This window comes from Sardina pilchardus, chromosome 3 (assembly GCF_963854185.1).
Source record: "Sardina pilchardus chromosome 3, fSarPil1.1, whole genome shotgun sequence".
In the NCBI taxonomy this organism is placed as follows: Eukaryota; Metazoa; Chordata; class Actinopteri; order Clupeiformes; family Clupeidae; genus Sardina; species Sardina pilchardus.
Window position 1 is genome coordinate 2,398,255 of NC_084996.1, and position 23,866 is coordinate 2,422,120.

The window sequence follows — 23,866 nt, forward strand, 5'->3', positions numbered from 1 at the left end:
AATTGGCAGGTCGAGCAGAGCGGCGTAAGGCTACCCTTGACACCACAGACATAGGCCTACAAGACAGACAAATAAACAAAAGTCAAATAAATAATAAAACAAACAAACAAACAGAAAAGTCCACGCCAACTTAGTCCAACGAACCGCATCCAAGCAAGCGTCAGTCAATCTCTCAGTCAATCTCTCTGAAGACTACACATATCCTGTTAAACTGTTTCCTCTGTCCACAACTGTTTCAAAATAAAAGTCCTCACTGCAATAATACACTATTAAATCATTTAACCATTGAAACTACTCAACTATTTAACTGTTCAACCATTCCAACTGTCAGTTATCATCAACTATGCCTCCAGTCAACTACATGAAACCTCCATGTACCTAGCAACCAACATAGCAACCATTAAAATTAATCGTTTATGACCGTTTCCATAGCAACTAACATGCTTTTACTACAGTAACTTCTTTATTCCTGATAGTGGCCACCATAGATACCCTATCAACAAATGTTTCAAAATAAAAGTCCTCACTAGCAAGTTAGCTAGTTAGCATGGTTAGCATAGTTAGCATAGTTAGCATTTTTAGCATAACTGCTAGAAATGGTTAGCTAAGTTAGCTAATCAACCTGGTTAGCATTGTTAGCATAGTTAGCATTGTTAGCATAGTTAGCATTTTTAGCATAACTGTTAGAAATGATAAGCTAAGTTAGCTAATCAGCCTGGTTAACATAGTTAGCATTGTTAGCATTTTTAGCATAACTGCTAGAAATCATTAGTTCAGTGAGAACTGTAATGTTTAAGCTTTAAACTGTCTACCTTCACACTATCAGCTTTCTTTAAACTATGCAACCACCATGTTTACCCTAGCTACACCTTAGTAACTATATCTACATTATCTACTGTATCTATACATTTTTGCATTTTCATGCACTCGTAATTTCCCTGGAATTACATTCTCTAGTTATTAGAGTGCATGAAAAATGCACTCTATTGTTATTCCACTTATTCTTATTATTAGAGTGCATGAAAAATGCACTCTATTGTTATCCGAATTATTCTTATTAAACTTCTTCTTCTAACGCTTTTTACGCGTTTAATGCGGCTTCAACGGTTTAACTTTGAAACTTCATTCAAACTGTGTTGCGTAGATCTCACTCAGGTGACTTCAGCTTTGTTTTTTTCAACTTTGAAACTTTGAAACTTTTTAAACTATTTAATTAAAACTATCAAAATTTCCCCATAGACTTAACATTGTGATTATGACATCACAATTCAGATTAGAATCCTATGCTAGAACTCTCTCTCCCAGGCTTTTAGAATCCTATGCCAGAACTCTCAGGCTTCTAGAATCCTACTGTATGCCAGAACTCTCTCTCTCAGGCTCTTAAGCATGCAGTCTGGCTCTGATAAGACTACAGTTCCTGCTCAACTGTTCCCTGTGCCCAAAACTGTTTAAAAATAAAAATCCTCACTACCATAATTCACTATCAAATCGTTCAACCATTTAAACTACTCAACTATTTAACTGTTCAGCCATTTTAACTGTCAGTTGTCATCAACTGTTTAAACTACTCAACTATTTAACTGTTTGGCTATTCAAACTGTCAGTTTTCATCAACTATGACTCCCTCCAACTGTTTCTACTGCCTGAAACTAAATTCACTATTAATTAATTCAACTATTTAAACTACTCAACTATTTAACTGTTTGGCTATTCCAACTGTCTGTTTTCATCAACTATGACTCCCTCCAACTGTTTGTACTGCCTGAAACTAAATTCAATATTATTAATTCAACTATTTAAACTACTCAACTATTTATACTCAACTATTCAACTGTTTGGCTATTCAAACTGTCAGTTTTCATCAACTATGACTCCCTCCAACTGTTTCTACTGCCTGAAACTAAATTCACTATTAATTAGTTCAACTATTTAAACTACTCAACTATTTAACTGTTTGGCTATTCCAACTGTCCGTTTTCATCAACTATGACTCCCTCCAACTGTTTCTACTGCCTGAAACTGTTTCAAAATAAAAGTCCTCACTCAAATAATTCACTATTAATTAATTCAACTATTTAAACTATTCAACCATTAACTGTTCAGCCATGCTAACTGTCAGTTGTCATCAACTATGACTCCCTCCAACTGTTTCTACTGCCTGAAACTGTTTCTTAATGAAAGTTCTACTACAATTATTCACAATTAAAGAATTAAACATTTAAACTGCTCAATTAATCAACTGTTCAGCCATTTTAACTGTCAGTTGTCTTCAACTATGACTCCCACCACCTATTTCCTCTGCCCACAACTGTTTCAAAATAAGTCATAAGTGTCCTAATTCCGTATTTAATACTGTTACTATTTAAACTATGCAACTATTTAACTCTTCAGCCATTCCGAATTACAGTTGTCATCAGCTATGTATCCCACCAACAGTTTCCTCTGCCCACAACTGTTTCAAAATGAAAGTCCTCACACAATAATTCTCTATTAAATAGCTCAACTATTTGAACTACTCAACTGTTGAACTTTTTGCTCATTCCAACTGTTAATTGTCATCAACTATGACTCCCCTCAACCTTTTCTCTACTTCACCTCTATCTTTGTCTCAATTTTCATGCACTCGTAATTCCCTGGAATTGCTTTCTCTAGTTATAGTTCTTATTCTTCTTCTAACGCTTTTTGTGCGTTTAATGCGTCTTCAACGGTTTAACTTTGAAACTTCATTCAAACTGTGTCGCGTAGATCTCACTTAGGTGACTTCAGCTATATATTGTTCAACTTTGTAACTTTTATACTTTTTAAACTATTTAATTAAAACTATCAAAATTTCCCCATAGACTTAACATTATGATTATGACATCACCGATTAGAATCCTATGCCAGAAATCTCTCTCCCAGGCTTTTAGAATCCTATGCCAGAACTCTCAGGCTTCTAGAATCCTACTGTATGCCAGAACTCTCTCTCTCAGGCTTTTAAGCATAGGCTACAGTCTAATAAGACTACAGATCCTATTCAACTGTTCCCTGTGCCCAAAACTGTTTCAAAATAAAAATCCTCACTACCATAATTCACTATCAAATCATTCAACCATTTAAACTACTCAACTATTTAACTGTTCAGCCATTTTAACTGTCAGTTGTCATCAACTATTTAAACAACTCAACTATTTATACTCAACTATTTAACTGTTTGGCTATTCCAATTGTCCGTTTTCACCAACTATGACTCCCTCCAACTGTTTCTACTGCCTGAAACTAAATTCACTATTAATTAATTCAACTATTTAACTGTTTGGCTATTCCAACTGTCCGTTTGCATCAACTATGACTCCCTCCAACTGTTTCTACTGCCTGAAACTGTTTCAAAATAAAAGTCTTCACTAAAATAATTCAATATTAATTGATTCAACTATTTAAACTACTCATCTATTTAAACTGCTCAACTATTAACTGCTCAACTATTAAGTGTTTGGCTTTTCCAACTGTCCGTTTTCATCAACTATGACTCCCTCCAACTGTTTCTACTGCCTGAAAATGTTTCAAAATAAAAGTCCTCACTCAAATATTTCACTATTAATTAATTCAACTATTTAACTGTTCAGCCATTCTAACTGTCAGTTGTCATCAACTGTGACTCCCTCCAACTGTTTCTACTGCCTGAAACTGTTTCTTAATGAAAGTCCTTACAACAATTACTCACAATTAAGGAATTAAACATTTAAACTGCTCAATTAATCAACTGTTCAGCCATTTTAACTGTCAGTTGTCTTCAACTATGACTCGCACCACCTATTTCCTCTGCCCACAACTGTTTCAAAATAAGTCATCAGTGTCCTAATTCCGTATTTAATAATGTAACTATTTAAACTATGCAACTATTTAACTCTTTAGCCATTCCGAATTACAGTTGTCATCAGCTATGTATCCCACCAACAGTTTCCTCTGCCCACAACTGTTTCAAAATAAAAGTCCTCACACAATAATTCTCTATTAAATAGCTCAACTATTTGAACTAGGCCTACTCAACTGTTTAACTTTTTGCTCATTCCAACTGTTAATTGTCATCAACTATGACTCCCCTCAACCTTTTCTCTACTTCACCTCTATCTTTGTCACAATTTTCATGCACTCGTAATTCCCTGGAATTGCTTTCTCTAGTTATCGATATTATTATTCTTCTTCTAACGCTTTTTGTGCGTTCAATTCAGCTTCAACCGTTCAACGTAGAAACTTCATTCAAACTGCGCCACGTAGGTCTTACTTAGGTGACTTCAGCTATGTAATTTTCAACTTTGTAACTTTTATACTTTTTGAACTATTAAATAAAAACTATTAAAATTTCCCCATAGACTTAACATTGGATTATGACATCATAATAGGGCAATTAGAATGTTATGCCAGGTGGCCAGCCCCACCTGCAGCAGCTCTGTCTCTCTCAGGCTTTAAGCATACAATCTCTGTGAAGACTACATATCCTATAAACTGTTTTCTCTGTCCACAACTGTTTCAAAATAAAAGTCCTCACTGCAATAATACACTATTAAATCATTTAACCATTGAAACTACTCAACTATTTAACTGTTCAACCATTCAAACTGTCAGTTATCATCAACTATGCCTCCAGTCAACTATATGAAACTTCCATGTACCTAGCAACCAACATAGCAACCATTAAAATTAAGCTTTTATGACAGTTTCCATAGCAACCAACATGCATTGATTTATTAAAAAAAATGAAAGACTTTCTGTTTTGAGATTCTTTTTATGTTTGCGATGTCTGCTGAAAAGAAAAGTTAATATGTTAATTCGTGGTTCAGCGCGCACTCACACACATTTTTACATTGACATAGTGTCGGGCTCAAGTGTCGTCCTCAGTGCCGCATATAGGTAGGCTATAATGTAGTGAACTGGTTAGACGAGTGTGGGGGAGGGGGAATGATCGCACAAGACAATTGCTCTTCATGAAATGAATCTCATAGGCGGCTGTCGATTTTTAAATGTAGCCTAGTAGCCTACACCACTTGCGTAATCGGACGTGGCACATAGCCTAATTATTAGGCTAGGCTACTGGATAGCAAATCCATAGACTTTGTTATATCCTTGGCGGAGATAATAATTAGGCCTATCAAATTAAAAGCACACTACGACAGGTATACTTGTGTGATCACGCAACACAAGAGAGCATTTAGCGATGGGACAGTTGTGAATGAGTGCTTAACACCCTGGAGTCTAAATACCCCCGGGGGATTTGAAAAACTGTTCCAAACACATCTCAATCTCTGCTTTTATCATATTATAGAAACACCATTAGAAGCCTTTAATCAACTCGTTTTCAAATATATAGCCTATGTTTTAAGAGAATATGGCAATGATAATGGCACTTTCTAAAAACAATAAATTCTTAGGATCTCACCTGCAGCAGGCCCATTCAAAAGCCCATCCACCTAATTTGCATTTGAAAGAGCCAATCACTAAAGTGACACATTTAGTCTAGCCTACTTTATGAGTTTTTTTTGACCCCTCTAATAAATTGCCTATAGTCCTACTACGATAATGGAGGAAGGGCTGCCTAACTGTTCCCCCTAAGAGTTTTTTCATAAGATAAAATGTTTACTCTATTTAAGTTTAGGATTTGGTAGACAAGACAACCTCGGAAAAGTTCTTCAGATAAACAATGTTTTATTGAATTAAAGGAAAGAAAATGTATCGCCAGGGTTTCGGGGCTTGCGAAGGCATTCGTTGATCTTATCGATGCAGTCCTTGCGGCCACTTCTCCCCATCGTAGGAAACTTTCTGCTTAGTGTTGACAACACAAAGGTCTTGACGTTGTGTGGCAGTGCTTGCTTGCCATTAGATCCATCCCAGTTGGTGGTTTTGCACCAGGCTCTGTAGTGCTCCTTTGTGGTGATGGCTCTGAAGAGCAGGCATCCGTATCTACCAACGTTGCCGCGACTCTGTTGGTGAATCCGAGCATGTTGTTCTGGGCCAACAGCAAGCAAGGTCACGTCTTCGTGCTGAGAAGGAACTTGAATACTATATATTACTTATATATTTCTTATAACGAAACGCGAAGAAAAAATACGAGGACTGACCATCTCGCCTCTCCGCGTTTCCCCCAATACCATGGCGACAAAGAGAAATAAATATGATTGGATATTTTAATGTTTGTAGCGCGCCAGTTTACCCAGTGTGTGTGCATTGAGTAGTTCCTTAAAATACGGAACAAAGAGCGTCCCGTAGGCTATCTGTTTAATACGGAAGAAGACTAACTATTACTTATATATTTCTTATAACGCTGGCTGTAGGCGATTTCTATAGCCATTTTCATTCATTTCAACAATGGTTCATTGAAGTGTCGTTTGAATAATTTCGCCAGTCATCACCTTCATTTTAATGATTCAATGAGATTAAGGAGTCGACTATTGACGGATAAGCGGTCTTCATCATTAAATGCAGTTGAAACTTTCTGCCACCTGGTGGTTGTTTGGGTACATTGCCTTAGCCTCGAAAAAAATCGGCTTGACGCACTGCGGGATCTCCTCGGGAGTCCCGCGGGAGAAGGTGCATTCTCAACCCGTACCCACTGTAAAGGTTATTGTGAGCTAGCATCATACCGTATGGTTTGCAATGGCTAATCACTCATACAACTAGCTTTAACAGTCATACATTTGAACCTTTTTTTGTTGATTATATATGAAAACAGATGTTCTTTGTTTAAGCCAGCAGTGTTTTGTGTTAAAATATGTTATAGGATTGTAGCACTGTTACAACCATGACGCTATACTGTTACAACTGTAGCCTTACGTTAAGTTATTAACAAACTGCAACATATTTGTTACATTCTGTTTCAACTTTCATGGAGTAGAGATGTATGACTCTGTTCTGGTCAAGTTTCACTGCTCTCAAGTCTATCGTCTTTGTGTAAAGCTAGTTTGAACTGAGAAAAAAGTGTTACGATTGTGCTGGTTCTCCCCTACAAGAAACTTTTAGCCCATGCGCATGCGGGCCATTTCAAGTGTCTGGCAAATGTAAACACACATGATTGGATTTGGGTCACTGGCGAAAGTAGATGTAAACATGCAATCAAAAAAATCGGATATGAGCACAAAATCGGAATTGAGCATATCCGATCTGCAGTCTAAACGCAGCTTTAGATAAACATTTCGAAAGACTGCTCCTGATGAGATATAATCACTCATTTTGTGCTGATGTGGAATACTGTAAGTTGCCTGCCCCCCTTGTATTAAGCCTGCCTTCGCCTGATTGTTATCTGTCAAACTGAAGGGCCAGCATATTCAGTGAGCATAGCCTTTTAATTAGCAGTTCTGTAGGCTATAGACATTGCAAGTATTCATGGTGATCATCGGCGCAGCTGTAGCTGATTGTGAAACCCGATTGGAAATACATAAGTTTAGAGCGAACGTTTCAACTATGTTTGCCATGGTGGACAAAACCACTAAAATAAAACAATAGCCTAAATAACTGTAGTGCATAATGGACACGGCTCTACCCTAAATAATTTCCGAGGTTCGCCATTTGGTAATATGACCTATCCTTACTGACAATAATTCAGATTGAGCACAACTAAAGTTGCACGAAGGCAAAATACAGTCCTAAGCCTATTATATATAGCCTGGCAAATTAACAGCCTATATTGTAGATGTGCAAAACCAGCATTTGCGTGCGTGCTTGCCGGTGAGGTGTAGCCTACAAAAATGAGCATAACATCTGATTATTAAAAAACAAAGGAAACTTCTCCGCGCTTCTGCAGTTGTGCGACAATCTGGTGCAACCATGCCAGGACAGAGGGGCATGAAAGAAGAGGAATGCCGGTGTTAGGTGGTAACTGGCTTCCTATGTCAACTTGCTTCCTTGATGACGTTCCATGATTGATGACGTCTCTTCGACAGATGTGGCACCTTGATTTGTCAACTTTCTGATATAAACGGGAGACGAATAAATACAAATATGCATGACATCCTTAAATGTCAAAATTGGTTGTAGTAGGCTACGTGCACTGGATCATGAATATGCCATCGAAAAATTAATACCTAAATAAAGTAATTATAACTCCACGTGGGATTCAAACTAGCAATAAATTAGGCTGCAAGATTGTCAGTTCGTTACTCATCTATTCACGCCACAAACTATCTGTAGGATCACTGTGACGTGTAGGCTACTTGACTTAAACCATGTACAGTATATCATGATTGTAGCAAGTTAACACGGCTGATCATTGTATCTGTCTACCGAGTTATTTTGCTACCTTTGCCCAAGCCATTTCGTAGGCCTTCAAAGTTGGTTAGCATGGTTAAGTTTTACAAACGTTTCAGTAACTTCAGGCTATGGCCACCTCTACCTGTCTGTAGAGACACATGAACGCCAGCAAATAAATAGGCTGGAATAAAAATATGTTGTCTAACTTTGTATCCTTTTGTCCAGCCTAGACTATCCTTTTAAGAATGCAGTTCATGAAACACAGACATTGAAATGCAATGGGCAGGAGAAGTCTAACATCTCCATATTTTACGCAACATTAAGCACAAGGATAGTCAAAACTCAGTAAACACGTGGGCTTATAGGGTATTAACGATAATGTTGCTGACATGTAAACATGGATTTGGTAGATGTTTTACAATAGCCTACTTAATTTCTCAACTTAAAAGGATAAATGGCTCGGGTAAATGGCTTGGGCAACGGTGGCAAGATAACTCGGTAGCCAGATAACATGATCAGCCGTGTTAAATTGCTACACTCATGATATATATGGTATAAGGTTACAAACGTCTTCATCAGTCGAAACGTTGTCATGTTTTGCACCTTTTAAGGCGAGACACCCCAGGTGAATAGGGGACATTTTTTAACTTAAAGATATCTTCATGAAACTTTACCAGTTCAATACTCACATAAATAGGAGAAAAAAATGTATTGCAAGTTTTCTTTAATTTAATGTTTAAATATGCAAATTAGGCTATATCCAATTAAATATGCACTAATTTACATATATTTTGATGCGAAGGATCTGACCATTGGAAAAAGCCAGGTTGATTTTTTGTTGTTGTTGTGTTAATATATCAAATAAAAAAACATTTACAGAGGGGATTATGAATATCTTTTTTTGTTTTCCAGTAAATCAGAAAATACTGCCAATTGGCTTAAACAATGGATTTTCGCCCTATTTTTAGGCATACGAAGTCATGTAAATCAGGACAAGAATGCTATATCAACAAATCCCTCTGTAAATATCTTCCAAATATAGTTAGGAACAGTAGTCGAGTTGTTAAAAAATGGCAGGGGGGATGGTGGATTTTAAAATGCACATCTGGGTATTAGTCTATGGGGGTTCTCCCCCAGATATGTTTTAATTTTTAAGATGCAATTTCCTGTATTCTAGTCCATTTATAGTGTGACCTGCTGGACATTGGCAAATTCTGAATTTCTTCCAATTCATGTACATTTGATGTGTCACTAACATTTTAGATCATGTCTACATTGAGTTGCTAAAATTGATCCCAGTTCAGAGTAACAGTATCACTTAAATATACTAAATCTGAATTAGTGAACCAGACATCAATTTTAATGCATTCAACGATGACTTGTTATAATTACCAATCTAGCCAAGTTAAATGGAACCAACAAAAAAAGTTGAAACTTTTTGCTTTCACTCTGGAATTCTACCACCATAGGCTACAGTAGCCTAGAACAGAAACTTTAATTGCCACACAACAATGTTTGTGGGATACTTTGTAGCTCAGTCTCAGTCTTACGTTCTACCTTTAAAAATGCAAAACAAAAGCGTATTCTTTGTGCCTAGGCTACATGCACAGCGGAATAATAATTCTAAAGATGAACAGATGCTCAGACGTTTGTCTCTTCAGCCACCTCATGACATTGTCTATTTGCAGAACCGCACACTACAAAACTATTCTTTCGTGTGAGTGAGGATGCATTCATACATCACTCTCAAAAAGATGACCAAAAAAGTTGGACAATATTGCGTTCGCCATGAGCCGCTACGGTAGCCTATCCTTTCCAATTACATTATGGCAAGTTTGTTCAGAAACAGCTGGAGTGAACACCTAGCTCTCGCTAGCGGGCTAGGAACCTTCACTTTAGCAAACAAGGGAGACTGGGCGTTTCAGGTTTGAGTATAAATGTACTCTTTCTAATTCATCAACGTTTTGTCCTCTTAATAAAGCCGACGTCCCTTAGATCAAACTTTGCTTGTCGCTTGGCCATGATGCTGCTGAATGAAATCACCTGTCGTGCGCATAGACAGTAAAAGAAGGCTGCATGCTTCGCTGATTGCCGTGACAATAGGAGGAGAATGCCCCTCGTCCACAGTATTTTAGCCTCGATGTGTGCGAAAGCTAAATGTTGAAAATGAAATAGTGGTGATATTTCCACACTCATTGAAAAATTACAGGGGATGGGGAGGGGGATGGCCGTTTCAGAGGGGGGATGATTTTGACCATATCAATTCCAAAGGGGGATGCCATCCCTCCTCATCCCCCCTCAACTCGACTACTGGTTAGGAATAAGACTGGAAAGTTTGGTGTATGTAGGTGCTGCAGAAGTGGAGATCCTTTGCATGGATTGTGGGGAAAAACTCCTTTTGAGAAAACAGCCTTGAAACACAGCCAATGAAATGCGTTCTCAGCTTAGACTCGTCTTTGAACTTCCGCGATTGGTTGCTAATACAAAGGAAATGCCCATATTTGGATAACATAGCGTCTTGTAGGAGAAACAGGGCTTTCCAAAGGTGTCCCACACGATGTGATTTGGATCACGGTCACGTTAATACATGACACTTTAGAATGGGAACTTTTGGTAAAATTAGGAGAAATATATAGGCGCGAGTAGACAAAATGTCATGAAATAAACACTTAAATGTGCAAATCGGACTTTGTTGTTGTAGTAGGGTGGTAGAATACATGCTAGGGTAGCAAACTAGCACAAAATCTCGAAATTGACTGATGCTAAAAAAAACAATGTTTCCACCTGCCGTGTCTCGCCTTAAATAAATTCTAAAGACGACATCTGTGTTGCACCGGCATTCCTCTTCTATCTGATTATTAAAGTATGGCTATAGGATATATGCTACTGGTAAGAGAAGAGCTGGTTTAAAATTCAAGTAACATGCGCTATTCAACCCCTCGAGACCGTCTGTATTGCAGTCTGCCGACACAGCCAGGCGACGCTCCCAACCCATTCATTCGTTTTGGGCACGAATGAATGGTTTTGCTCTTAGTTTAAATGGAGGCGCGATGCAGTTGCGCGCTAGGTGGCCACAAACTCATTAACTGTTTACGACACAAGACAGTGTGATATTTGTGTTTTTCTTTTCTTAGTCTATGGACTTGTTATATTAAATCCAGTAGCCTAATAATTAGGCAGTCCCTCAAAGTTGATTTTATTGGAGTTGGCTGGGCTCTGTTTAGGCCTACTCAACATAGGCTCTTGTTTTTTTTTCTTATTGAGATAAGTATAAACACTCTCAGAAAAAGCAATGAAAAGAAAATCAATTCCATCAGGGACTGAACTAGCCTGACGAGCCAGACCCACATCAAGATGTAGGGTCTGGACACTCACCGTAGACAGGGCTCAATCAGAGGGGTGGGATAAACAGTTGTCTTTCAAATTCCCTCCCCGCAATAAACGCTAAACGAATCATCTTCTTGTTTTCAAGTAGCAGGATGCGTAACCTTCCCTCTCCACGCAATAGGATAACGCTAAACGAATCATCTTCTTGTTTTCAAATAACAGGATGCGTCACCGTCACAACCTCTGGTCGCATGTCAGTCACCATTATGTTAAGCCCACCCACCGACTCTATACACGGTTTGATTGGCCCGCTGATTTTTTCGAGTTCTCAGCTCCCTGGCTCTATGGATCGTGCCTAGACTGCCCCGCCAGCCAAATTACATTTGCTGCCGCTAGGGGCATCTAGATTTCTAGGCTAGGACTGAACAGCAGACCTCACAAGTTTGAAAAATAAATTCGGATCTCATATTCCCTAACACCTTGTGGGAATAAACAAAGATTTTTTAATATAATTTTTTATATTAAAGTCGTCCTGCGCATAGGTGAAGAACTGGTTAGATGAGTGTGGGGGAGGGGGAATGATCGCATAAGACAATTGCTCTTCATGAAGCTGTTACAATGGATAGTGTTATGTAATAGGCCTAAAATGCTACGCCGACATCGGCCGTCTGTAGGCCTATACTGTCTTTAAGCGTCTTTGTCCGAATCCGATGGAGACTGAAAGTTGGTACAAAAATAAATGGGATGAAGTGGTACAAAAGTAAATGCTTCAACACAAAGTCTATGCCACTGCTCAGGGTGAAAGGATATAGTGAAAGCCTAAGGCAGCGATTCCCAAACTTTTTATTATAACGCACCAACTTCAACATCTTCATAGGCCTTAAGCCACACGCTAAAAAGACAACACGGGTAAAAAGTCCCTCGTTTAAGACACGACACCACACAACAGCATGCTCATTCCCACGCATTATTTCATTCTGAACGTGAGCTAGATTTAGCGCTATGAAACGTCAAGTCATGCCCTATACGGGATATTCTAAAACGCTTAACTTGAAAAAGCTTAACGTGGCTTAAGGGCGGAAAACAACGGTCAATCATCACCAAATTTCTCATGACCATATATTGTCATGGACACTTAAACTTGTCAAAAAAACTAAACCGTAATCCAACTATTAAGGCGAGACACGGCAGGTGAAAACATCGTTTTTGTGACCTCCGGTCAATTTCAATATTTTGTGCTAGTTTGCTACCTTAGCATGTATTCTACCACCCTACTACAACAATAAAGTCCGATTTGCACATTTAGGTGTTTATTTCATGACATTTTGTCTACTCGCGCCTATATATTTCTCCTAATTTTACCAAAAGTTCCCATTCTAAAGTGTCATGTACTACCGCGACCGTGATCCAAATCATATCATGTGTGATACCGTTGGAAAGCCCTTTCCCTCCTGAATGACACTATGCAATCCAAATATGGACATTTCCTTTGTATTAGCAACCAATCGCGAAAGTTCAAAGGCGAGTCTAGGCTTAGAACGTATCCCATTGGCTGTGTTTCAAGGAGTTTCTTCTCCCACTCGGAGAACATAATCTCCACTTCTGAAGCACTTACATGCGCCAAACTTTCCAGTCTTATGCCAGACTATATTTACAAGACTTTTACAGAGGGGTTTGTTGAAATATTATTCCTAACCTGATATATGACATTTTATGCTTAAAAACATGGCAAAAAACGATTTTTCAAGGCTATTGACACTATATGCTGATTTACAAGACAACAGAAGTAGATATCCATAAATCCCTCTGTAATTTTTCTCCCATCTAATATGTTAACACAATGAAAAAATAATTTTTAACCTGGCTTTATCCAAAACTCAGATTATGTATTTTGAAACATATGCAAATTAGCGCATATTTAATGAGATAATGCCTAATTAGCATATTTAAACATTAAATTACAAAAAACTTGTAATACATTTTTTTCTTATGTCGATGTAAGTAATCGACTGGGGAAGTTTCATAGTGATATCTGCTAGTTAAATAAAATTACCCTATTCACCTGTAGTGTCTCACCTTAGAGAAGATATCTCACATTTAGGCTACGTTGTCTTCTTCATTGGCGCCTATGGCGAGAAAAAGGCTTTGGTTTAATGTATCTAAACAATGATGTCCACCAAATTTCTCTCTCATATTGCTCATCATAATCACTTTAAACTATAAATATATCGAACCCAAACTCAAATTATTATGGACATTATCTGACATTATGCGTTTCTGTCTCATTGACGCCTATTGAAAGGAAAAAGCTTAACGTGGTTTAATGCACCTAAACAACCATCATTGACCACCAAATGTCTCTCTCATATTACTTCTCAGCGCATCAAACTATCAAAAACTCGGACCCAAACTCCATGGACGTTATCTGACATAGCCTAAGCATAGGCCTACAAAGGAAAGTTCTGTGCGCTTCTGTTGTGCGACAATCTGGTGCAACCAGGCCAGGGGGGTATTCCATCAACCTCGCTAAACAAGGCGGCGCTCAACAGAAATAGCCTGGCTTGAACTAGTGTAGACTTCCACTTGAAGCTAAAGCCGTTCCATTAACTCAAGTTAGCTGCATCTTGCCCTCGTTTATTCAAACGAGGCTAAAATCAGCTTCATGTCTGCTCGTGCACGAGGTAGAAAAGTAGACCAAAACCATAGATTGACGAAAAGAGGATGCATGTCGTAAAATTAAGGCAAACTAGAAGATTTCAGTTCGATTTACAAGCGCCATCTACAGGATTTTCATCGGAAGTAATCAAATTGAACACGAGAGAAAAAAACAGATACAGTAGTTGCCTAAAAAGGAGAATAACGAAATCGTAGGCCTACTGTAAATCGCTAAACAGTAATTATGATGGTTTGAATTGGGACTTTGATTGTCTTCACTCTGAACAAAACGAGTGAATAAGCAGGCCATTTAAACTCAAAACAACTTTGGCATAGGCTATTCAACAATAAAGATAACCTACGTTTGTAAATTAAAAGGGTTCACTCTGAAATATTTTTTCGGTGGTCATAAAATAAATTGGTAGCCTATATATTGTCCTGGGAGTATTGGGAGAAAACCTAGCCTTGTCTCCCATAAGCATATAGTTCTGCCAAAGTGTTTGTGAAATATAATTAGCCTATCTGAAATGCCATATTGGCTTTCAATATGTCATTTCATATTTAATTTCTGTAATACAGTTGGTTTGATATCCGAACTACATGCATAATTAATTAGACTATATGAAGCGGTTTTAATTATTATAGCCTTTACAGAATTAGGCTATAGGCTGGCTTGCCTTGCATCGTATAGCACACTGACAGCCTGCCTACTGTCACTGAAGCTACTGTATATGACCCTTAATAATGATGCCTTTCATTAAAGAGTATAACTAAACATGGCAATATTAATGTGTTAACATAGTCTATGTAAATTCATCGCATGGGAACCGAACCCGAGAACACGCAAAACATGCCTCGATTGTTCTCCTGTCACGCTGCGCATGACACCACGAAAGACGTACATTGCGCAGAGCCGCAAGATTCCTTGGACCACACACATATCAAGTTCAAACAATGTAAGTTGCATAATTTTCAGAAATTCATTTAAACTAGCGGATAGATAGCCTTAATCAATGCTTGCAACACTGTCGGAAAAAGTTTCTCCTTCTATTTTTTAAGTTGTAGGCTACAGGTGACGAAAGCACAGGTTGACGGAACCAATGGTTTGGGACTCGTTTTCCGACTGGTGTTTTTTATTTGCAACACAGATTAATTTAGCTCGGCAGTTAGCCTGCCACCGACCAGGTTAGTTCAGAAGCATATGTTACCCCAGCAACTCAGCTGAGATTCCTGTTAGCGGGAGTAATGGAACCGAGCTCTCTCTAAAATTAGCGAGGCTTATCAAAGTTAGCCGCGATTTACGGTTAGCTCGCTTGATGGAATACCCCCCAGGACAGAAGTATACAACTCTGATGAACAACTTATGTATACGACTCTGATGAAGACGTTTGTATTGTCGAAACGTTAGTTATGTTTTGCCCCTTTTAAATAAATATAAAAGAAGACACCTGCATTGCACCGGCATTCCTCTTCTTTTCATATGCTGCCTACAAAAAGGCTTAACGTGGAATAAGGTTGGAAAACAAAGACCAATGATCACCAAATTTCTCTTTTATAGCCTATTACTGTACTTCTCATAAGCACATAAAACTCTCAGAATATCGAATCCAAGTCCAATCATTATGGACGTTATCTTAATTTTCACATTAAGCTTTTTCATGTTAAGAGTTTTAGAATGTCCCGGCAATGCTGTAGCCGATTTCACAGCGCAGCAGAGCGCGGGGTTAAATATAACATGCACTTTTTATGTAGATGTAACACGCTCAAGCCTTCTTAAACTGCATGCTTTAGAAAGTTAACGAAATGGAAATGTTCAAAATAACTAGCCTACTTTTTGGCTAGTGGTAACACTTTACATGACGGGTTCGTTCATAACACATTCATAACAGCTGTCATGAACTGCACATGAAGCATTCATGACTGTTTCATGAAACATGACTCAACATTCATACCAACCCTTTCATGAATCATTTTGAATCATTTTGCAAACGGACCAAAAACAAAATAAACATTCGGACTGTAAAGGCAGGGGTGTTGGATTCCAAAATGTCATGGGTCACAGACCACAGATGCTCGGGCCTGCCACTGCTGCTTGCAGCTTTATTTTAATTAATTTCTGGTGCTTCCCTTGTTTGTCTTTCATTGTCAACATCTCAAAATTAAACTTGCACTGTCCTGTTTACATGCAACTCCCATCACACTGGTGTGCAAAGTCACGGGCCATCCAATTACACAATGTGAGTCTGATGCAATCTCTTTTCCTTTTATATTTCATTTTTTACAGAACACCCTGATCTTCGGATTGTGCTGCTGGGGAAGACTGGAGTTGGGAAGAGCGCTACAGGAAACACCATCTTGGGGAGAGAAGCATTTGAGGCTGAACCATCTGCTGAATCAGTTACTAGAATATGTCAGAAACATGTAGCTGAAGTCAATGGGAGGCAGATTACAGTGATTGACACTCCAGGCTTGTTTAATACTGAGCGCGGTAATGAAGAGATCCAGAGAGAACTCACTAACTGCATTCCATTGGTGCTACCAGGCCCACATGTGTTCCTCTTGGTGATAGCAGTGGGACGGTTTACTCCAGAGGAGAGACAAGCAGTAGACATCATTCAAAATATTTTTGGTGAAAACACCATAAAGTACACAATACTGCTCTTCACTAGAGGAGATGATCTGAAGAACAAGCCCATTGACAAGTTCCTGGGAAAGCCTGGATCTTTTCTCATGAACCTCATTGAACAATGTGGTAATAGATACCATGTGCTTAACAATGACACTGGAGACCATATTCAGGTTTCTACTCTCTTGGAAAAAATTGACAATATGGGGGCAAAGAATGATAGAGAATATTACACTAGTAGGATATTCCAGCAGGTGGAGAAGACAGTTGAAGAACAAATAGAGAAGAGGTTTAAAGAGAGAGATGAGGAGCTGATCAAAGAAAATGAAAAGCTGAGAAATGCTAAAGAATGTTTTCAGGCCAAATTGAAAGAGCTGGAGAGAAAGAATCAAGAACTTGATGAAAGGGAATTCAGTCCCGAGATGAGACAAGAAAGAAAGAAAAGAGATGAAGAGGATCAGGATTCTTATGAATGTTGTGAAAAACTTAAAAGAGAACTGGACAAAATTAAGAAAGAGAAAAAAAAGCTGGAATTCGACTATAAAGTAGAGAGGGGGATACTTGAACAAAAAAGACAAACTGAAGAGAGGAAAGAAGAAGCAGAGGAACAACTCAGAGCAGAAATGAAAGAAAAGGAGGAGAGGGAGAGAAGAATGACTGAGGAGATGGCAAAAGACTGTTTGGTCAGACTTGACCTGGAAAGAAAAATCATGCACACAGATGCCCTTACAATATCACCACACTCAGTGCATCATCAGGAAGCAGGTACAGAAAAAGAGATCGGTAACAGGTTCCTACAAATGCTTTTAACAGGAAATTACTATGCAAGATACATGACAGTGAGGAAGGAACCCCCTGTGTCAGCAGATGCAAAACAGGTGGGAGATCAGGGGAGTAGTGCTAGAGGAAAGTGGAGAAAACCAGCCCAGATCCATCCAATGGATGTCCAGATGGCAGTGTTCTATCGTGCAGATCATTTCCTGAAGCAACTCATAGTGACTAAACTCTCCCAGTGTCAGTATGCTCTGCCTCTGCTTGTGCCCAATCCCCTGTCCAAAGAGATCGAATTTCCACTCTGGACATTTCACCAAATCAAGAAGAGCTGGAAGGCGACTAAAACGAAAGGTGAAGTTATCAGCAAAAGTCAGTCAATCTGTAAAGCAGAAACTCCAATGGTGGCTTTCTTCAGGTTGGGCTCTGTGTCTTCATCCAAGTCTCAGCTGATGAACAGCCTGATCAATGAGAAGCACAACACATTCTTCCACAGGAACAGTCCAGGCAGCAGCAGAATCAGACTACTGATGGATGGAGTGGTGGAGATTGCCTGGTATTGCCCCTCTGGGATCAGAGATGATGAATTCACTGACTGTGTTGCTTTCTGCAATCTCCATGGTGATGCTGGAACTAATCATGTGCAGAGGAACATTCTAACTGACATGGCCACAATAAATGTTGTTCTTTTACCTAAACTGGATGGTAGTGCAAACATAATGATGGCAGAGACATCTTCCAAACCTCTGATCTATATTGTCACTGAAGATGAAGATCCCCTTATTAAGATTGGGGAGGGCAAATATAAACTAGGATTAAAGAACAGAAATCAGTCAGAAGTATCAGGCGAAATAAGAGCAGTAATCAGAGAGAATATGCAAACACACTCTCTGTCACTCTCTGTCTCTCACTGCTTCAAACTTGAGAATGTTTCGCGTTACCCGGAGATCAAAGTGGACACTGACAGTGAGGACTGCAGAAGAGGTCTGGATGCTGCTCTCCAGATAATGCAGCTGCTGGAGGGGAAAGACTCATCAACAGTGAAGGACACATTTCTGCCCTGTCAGGGGAAACTGTGGCATGACTGGGGTCAGTTAAACAAAGAGTTGCATCGTCTCAGAGGAGAAAATATTGAAATTGATCAAAGCAAGAAACGGATGGAAATGAAAGCAATCAGACAGAAGCAGAAGCATAGAGGATCTAGTGAGCTCATGCAGCTGTTTATTGGAACTCTAAAGTCACTGCCAATCACTGAGAAACAGTATTTCCTCAGGTGGATTGGTAGTAAGTTGGATGACTTCACTTCAGAAAAACTCCATGCCATCTATCAGGAATATGACAAAAAATGGGGTAGTGTCTTGGCTTTGAAAAAGACACATGGAAAATCAGATTTACTGGACATTGAACAAAAACAACTGGAAGAAGTATCTGTCAGACTCAATGGAGCAACCTTTGGCCTTGAGCACATCTTCAGAGAAATGGGTCAAGTTTATGAATCATCTTGTGGCAAACATGTATGTGACCTTCCTAAAATGGCTGCAGAGTTGATGATCTCTGGGCACCCAATAGAGCTGATGGATGGAGATGCTGCTCATGTTCCTCTGATCTGGGTTACTGCTGTTCTAGATGAACTCATCAAGATAGTGGGAGATCAGAGAGTATTTGTGTTGTCCATTTTGGGGATCCAAAGCACTGGCAAATCCACCATGCTGAACGCCATGTTTGGACTCCAGTTTGCAGTCAGTGCTGGCAGGTGCACCAGAGGAGCTTTCATGCAGCTGGTCAGAGTGTCAGAGGAGATGAAGGCAGAGCTGAGGGAAAAGCTGAAGGCAGAAAAGAAGGCAGACTTGACCGAGAGAGAGACAGAGATGTTTGACTACATTCTGGTTGTGGACACTGAGGGACTTCGAACTCTAGAACTGGCTGGGAAGGCCACAGTGCATCATGACAATGAGCTTGCTACATATGTAGTTGGTCTTGGAAATATGACCTTGATCAACATCTTTGGAGAGAACCCTGCTGAAATGCAGGACATCCTTCAGACAGTTATTCAGGCCTTCCTGAGGATGAAGAAGGTCAGGCTGAATCCCAGCTGCATGTTTGTGCATCAGAATGTTTCAGATGTCTCAGCTGGAGAGATAAATATGGATGGAAAGAGACGTTTGCAGGAGAAACTGGATGAGATGGCAAAGTTAGCTGCTGATGAGGAAGCCTGTGATGCAGAGTGTTTCAGTGATGTCATTGCCTTTGATATTCAGACTGATGTGAAATACTTTGCACAGTTGTGGGAGGGCAGCCCACCCATGGCCCCACCAAACCCGCGCTATGGTGATAATATTCAAGAACTGAAGAAAATAATCCTCTCACATGCCTCAAAGTCTAAAGTCATGAAGTTGTCAGGTCTGAAAACTCGTGTTCAAGACCTCTGGGAAGCTCTACTTAATGAAAACTTTGTTTTTAGTTTCAAAAATTCACTGGAGATTACAACATACAGGAACCTGGAGACAGAATATGGAAAGTGGACCTGGAAAATCCGGCGTGCCATGCTAAGAATTGCAAACAAGATGACCAACGAAATTGAAAGTGGACTGCTGCATAAGGTTGAGGAAAACAGACTACAAACTCAACTACAAAAGACTAACAACGAAGTGGAAAAATTAATGGCCGAATTCTTTGAGAAAAACAATGATGGGGATATCTTGATCCAGTGGAAGGGTTCTTTTTACATAAAATTAAAGGAGCTTCAAAAGCAGATAGTGATAGAAACACAAGGGAAGTTAGAGGAGCTGCTTAACCAGAGAAAAAACCTTGAAACGATTGATAACGAGAGGAAACAATATGATGTAGCACTCTTAAAGAAGAGCAGAGACATTGCCTCAATACTCAAAGATAAGGCAAATGATGATGAAACCCTGAAAAAAGAATTTGATACAGTTTGGAGTCAATGGGTGGATGATATCAAAAGAAAAGCAACTTCTGCTGAACAAATTGACTTATCAACAGATGTGAGAAACATTCTTGGCAATGCTTACGAAGGTGCATCTTTTGACCAATGGGAAAAAAGCAGTGGGAGAAAAGATATTTCTTCATTATCAAATTTTTCCGATTACGTCACTTTCAGGAGGTCTCTCAAACAATCAGGGTATGACAACAAACTGACTCCAGTGGAGCATAGCCAGATAAGTCACTTTGTCAATGACATTGCAGAGAAAACAGATCGCATGATTAAGTCAAAACCTGTTGCAAAGATGGGATACAATATCAGCTACATTCAAGAGCTTACAGATTACATCGACTCAAGAGTAAAGGAATATGAAAAACAAGTACCCTTCATGTTCACAAAGGAGTTCACCAGGGATTTTTCAATTGGTGTGTGTAAGAAAGCAAAGAAGACGTTCACAGGACTCCATCAAAGATTCATGGAAAATAATGATCCTGCTCTCTATGTTCAGAGTAAGAAGGAAGAGTACTTCCACATTTTTAAGAAATATTGCCAAGGAGCAACATCAGCTATGATTCTTGGTGAAATCATCTGTCAGAATCTCAAAAAACCCATTCTCATAAGTGTATATAAGGAGACTTCCTTGAAAGTGGTCGGTGAATTGCAGAACAGCCTTGAATCATTAAGTGGGAACAGAGCTAACCTAGAAAAACATATTCTGAAGTCACTGGCAAAAAAAAATAAAATTAAATCATACTACACATACATTAATAGCTACAAGACATACGTTGAACTTTTTGTCAAAGAGGTAATCGATGTCTACATTAAAGACAATTTTAAGAACATTGTTCTGCCACTGATGGAAAAGCAGATTGATCTCAGGCACCAGAGCATCATAGATGCAGGAAAGAACGCAACAAAGATGATCAAAGATGACAGAGATGTACGTGGGTGGCTGCAGTATTTCACTCAGAGCCTCTCAGAGCAGATGGTCGTTTCTGACGTCAGAGGTGCCAGTCTTGATGAAGTTGACAACTTTGATCTTCTTGAACAAGCTGTGACTAAAGAAATTCCAAAAATCATTGCTGACGTAAGGAGCACATTCAGCACAGACACTTTCCCAAAGATGCTGGACTACAGTGACCGGCCTGATGAGATCCTGATGAAGCACTTTGAGCAGTACTGCTGGGAGCAGTGTCCATTCTGTGGGGCCCCCTGCGCCAACACAGTGGGAGGACACAAAGAAGATCATGTGGCTGTTTTTCATCGGAACACTGGCATGAAAGGATGGCATTACAGGGGTACAACACACTTGTGTATTGGCTTCTGCACATCTTCAGTGGCAAGTGATGATGGCTTTTACCCATCACCCGACTCTGATAGTACAATACCATGGAAAGAGTACAGAACAGCAGGAGGGAAATATGCAAACTGGAGCATTACCCCTGATTTATCTGAGCTGCCATACTGGAAGTGGTTTCTCTGCAAGTTTCAGAAAGACTTAGAAAAACGTTATGGGAACACATTTGAAGGGATAAGTGAGATTCCAGATGATTGGAGACAATACACAAAAGAAGATGCTGTAGAGAGTTTGAATCATTACTTCTAAAGAAGCAGCTAAAAAATAGTTCTGTTTTACCCTATGATGTTCAAGCATTGGTTCTATATTGTTCTCCATCCTCCTTGTTAATTGAGTGTATTTGATACATACACAGGAAGAACAGTAATTTAATCTAGAGACATGGCTCTCTCATGGAGCCACCAAGGATGTATGGACACAAAATGTGCTCAGCTGCAGATAGTTCACTTAATTACACAAAGCAAACAGTTAATAAGTACAGCTAGTATACATCCTTAACATCTGTACGTGTGCTGAACAACGCTATTTTGAAATTTAGCAATTTGATGCACAAACATTTGAAATATTATTGTTTTTTTGCATTTATCTGGTCCCTGAGATTGTGGTGATGGTTCAGTGTTGTGTTAGCTGTAACTTGGAGACACAGCTTGAATAATAATATCATTCATCACTTTTATGTTGAGTAAATATATCATCGAAGCTTTTTGTCCTTTACTTTCATGATTGGGTTAATATAATCACTGAAATGGTTAATCTTTTTCATTAATTTTGAGTACATATAATCACTGAAACTTTCTATCCTTTTCTTGCATTATTGAGTGAATATTATCACTGACACTTTTAATCTTTTTCTTTCACGTTGAGTAAATATGATCACTGAAGCTTTTTATTCTTTTCTTTCATGTTGAGTAAATATAATCATTGAAACATTGTAACTTTTTCATTAACGTTAAGTAGATGTCATCATTGAAGCCTTTTATGTCACAGAGAGTGTTGTATAATTGTGTTAATAACTAATAAAGATGAGTGATTTGACATAAAGACAACCCTCAATATTGTATGTCGGCATTAATTTGTTGCAGAAATTAATCAAAATGGATTCAGAACACAGGGATTCCATACATCCAGGATAACCTGGAATTTTAGAATCCAGTTAATTGTATTCCTGTGTATTTCAGACCCTCATTCAGATCACTTTTTTCTAGATACAAACAAATATACAGTCAGGCACACAAACTTACATACACACCCAAACAGTTGTTATACACACTCACAGACCTATCTATACACACTGTACAAACACACACTCACACACACACACATACACTATTTTATCCTATTTTATTATTTATTAGCTTATGCACTATGCACAGCACTTTGGTCAGTGTGAGCTGTGGTTACATGTGTTCTATGAATAAACTTTACTTACTTACACACACACTGGACCATTCACTGACTTTAACCCTTTAGGCGCCGGGTTTTATTTTGAAAAATACTAGATTTTGATATCTAAATTTCAGAAGGCTCTGGCTGGAAAGTGGTTTGAGATGGAAACAAAGTGTAAATGAGACACATATTAAGAATGAAATATAGCCGCAAGCGGCGATGGCGGGCCCGAGCACCTGCGGTGCGGACCCGTGACATTTGCAGAATCTAGCAAAGCAACACGTACTTGTCGGTGGGCATGTGCATGAGCAACACACATGCCCACCAATTTGGTTAATTTTCATCAATGTATGTGTCAACCACAACAGACAACAAGCTAGGTGGCGCTATAGAGTCCCAAAGCCACACCCAAGGCCAGAGCTCTGTCTATGACTAGTGGCAGCAATAACACACACGTGTACCTAATTGTCATGAATGTATGTGTCAACAATAGTAGACAATGTGATAGGTGGTGCTATAGAGTCCCTAAGCCACACCCTAGGCCAGAGCTCTATCCCTGACTAGCAGTAGTAATAACACA

At 39.0% G+C, this 23,866-nt stretch overlaps 1 protein-coding gene across 1 annotated transcript in view; it reads left to right on the top strand.

Annotated features, from left to right (window-relative positions):
- Nucleotides 1-22,149, top strand: part of LOC134077597 (interferon-induced very large GTPase 1-like) — a 74,839-nt gene extending 52,690 nt beyond the window's left edge. The window contains exon 2 of the mRNA XM_062533300.1: nt 16,487-22,149. Within this exon, the coding sequence (XP_062389284.1) occupies nt 16,487-22,149 (5,663 nt within the window). The remainder of the gene's footprint in view (nt 1-16,486) is intronic.
- Nucleotides 22,150-23,866: the final 1,717 nt, after the last annotated feature.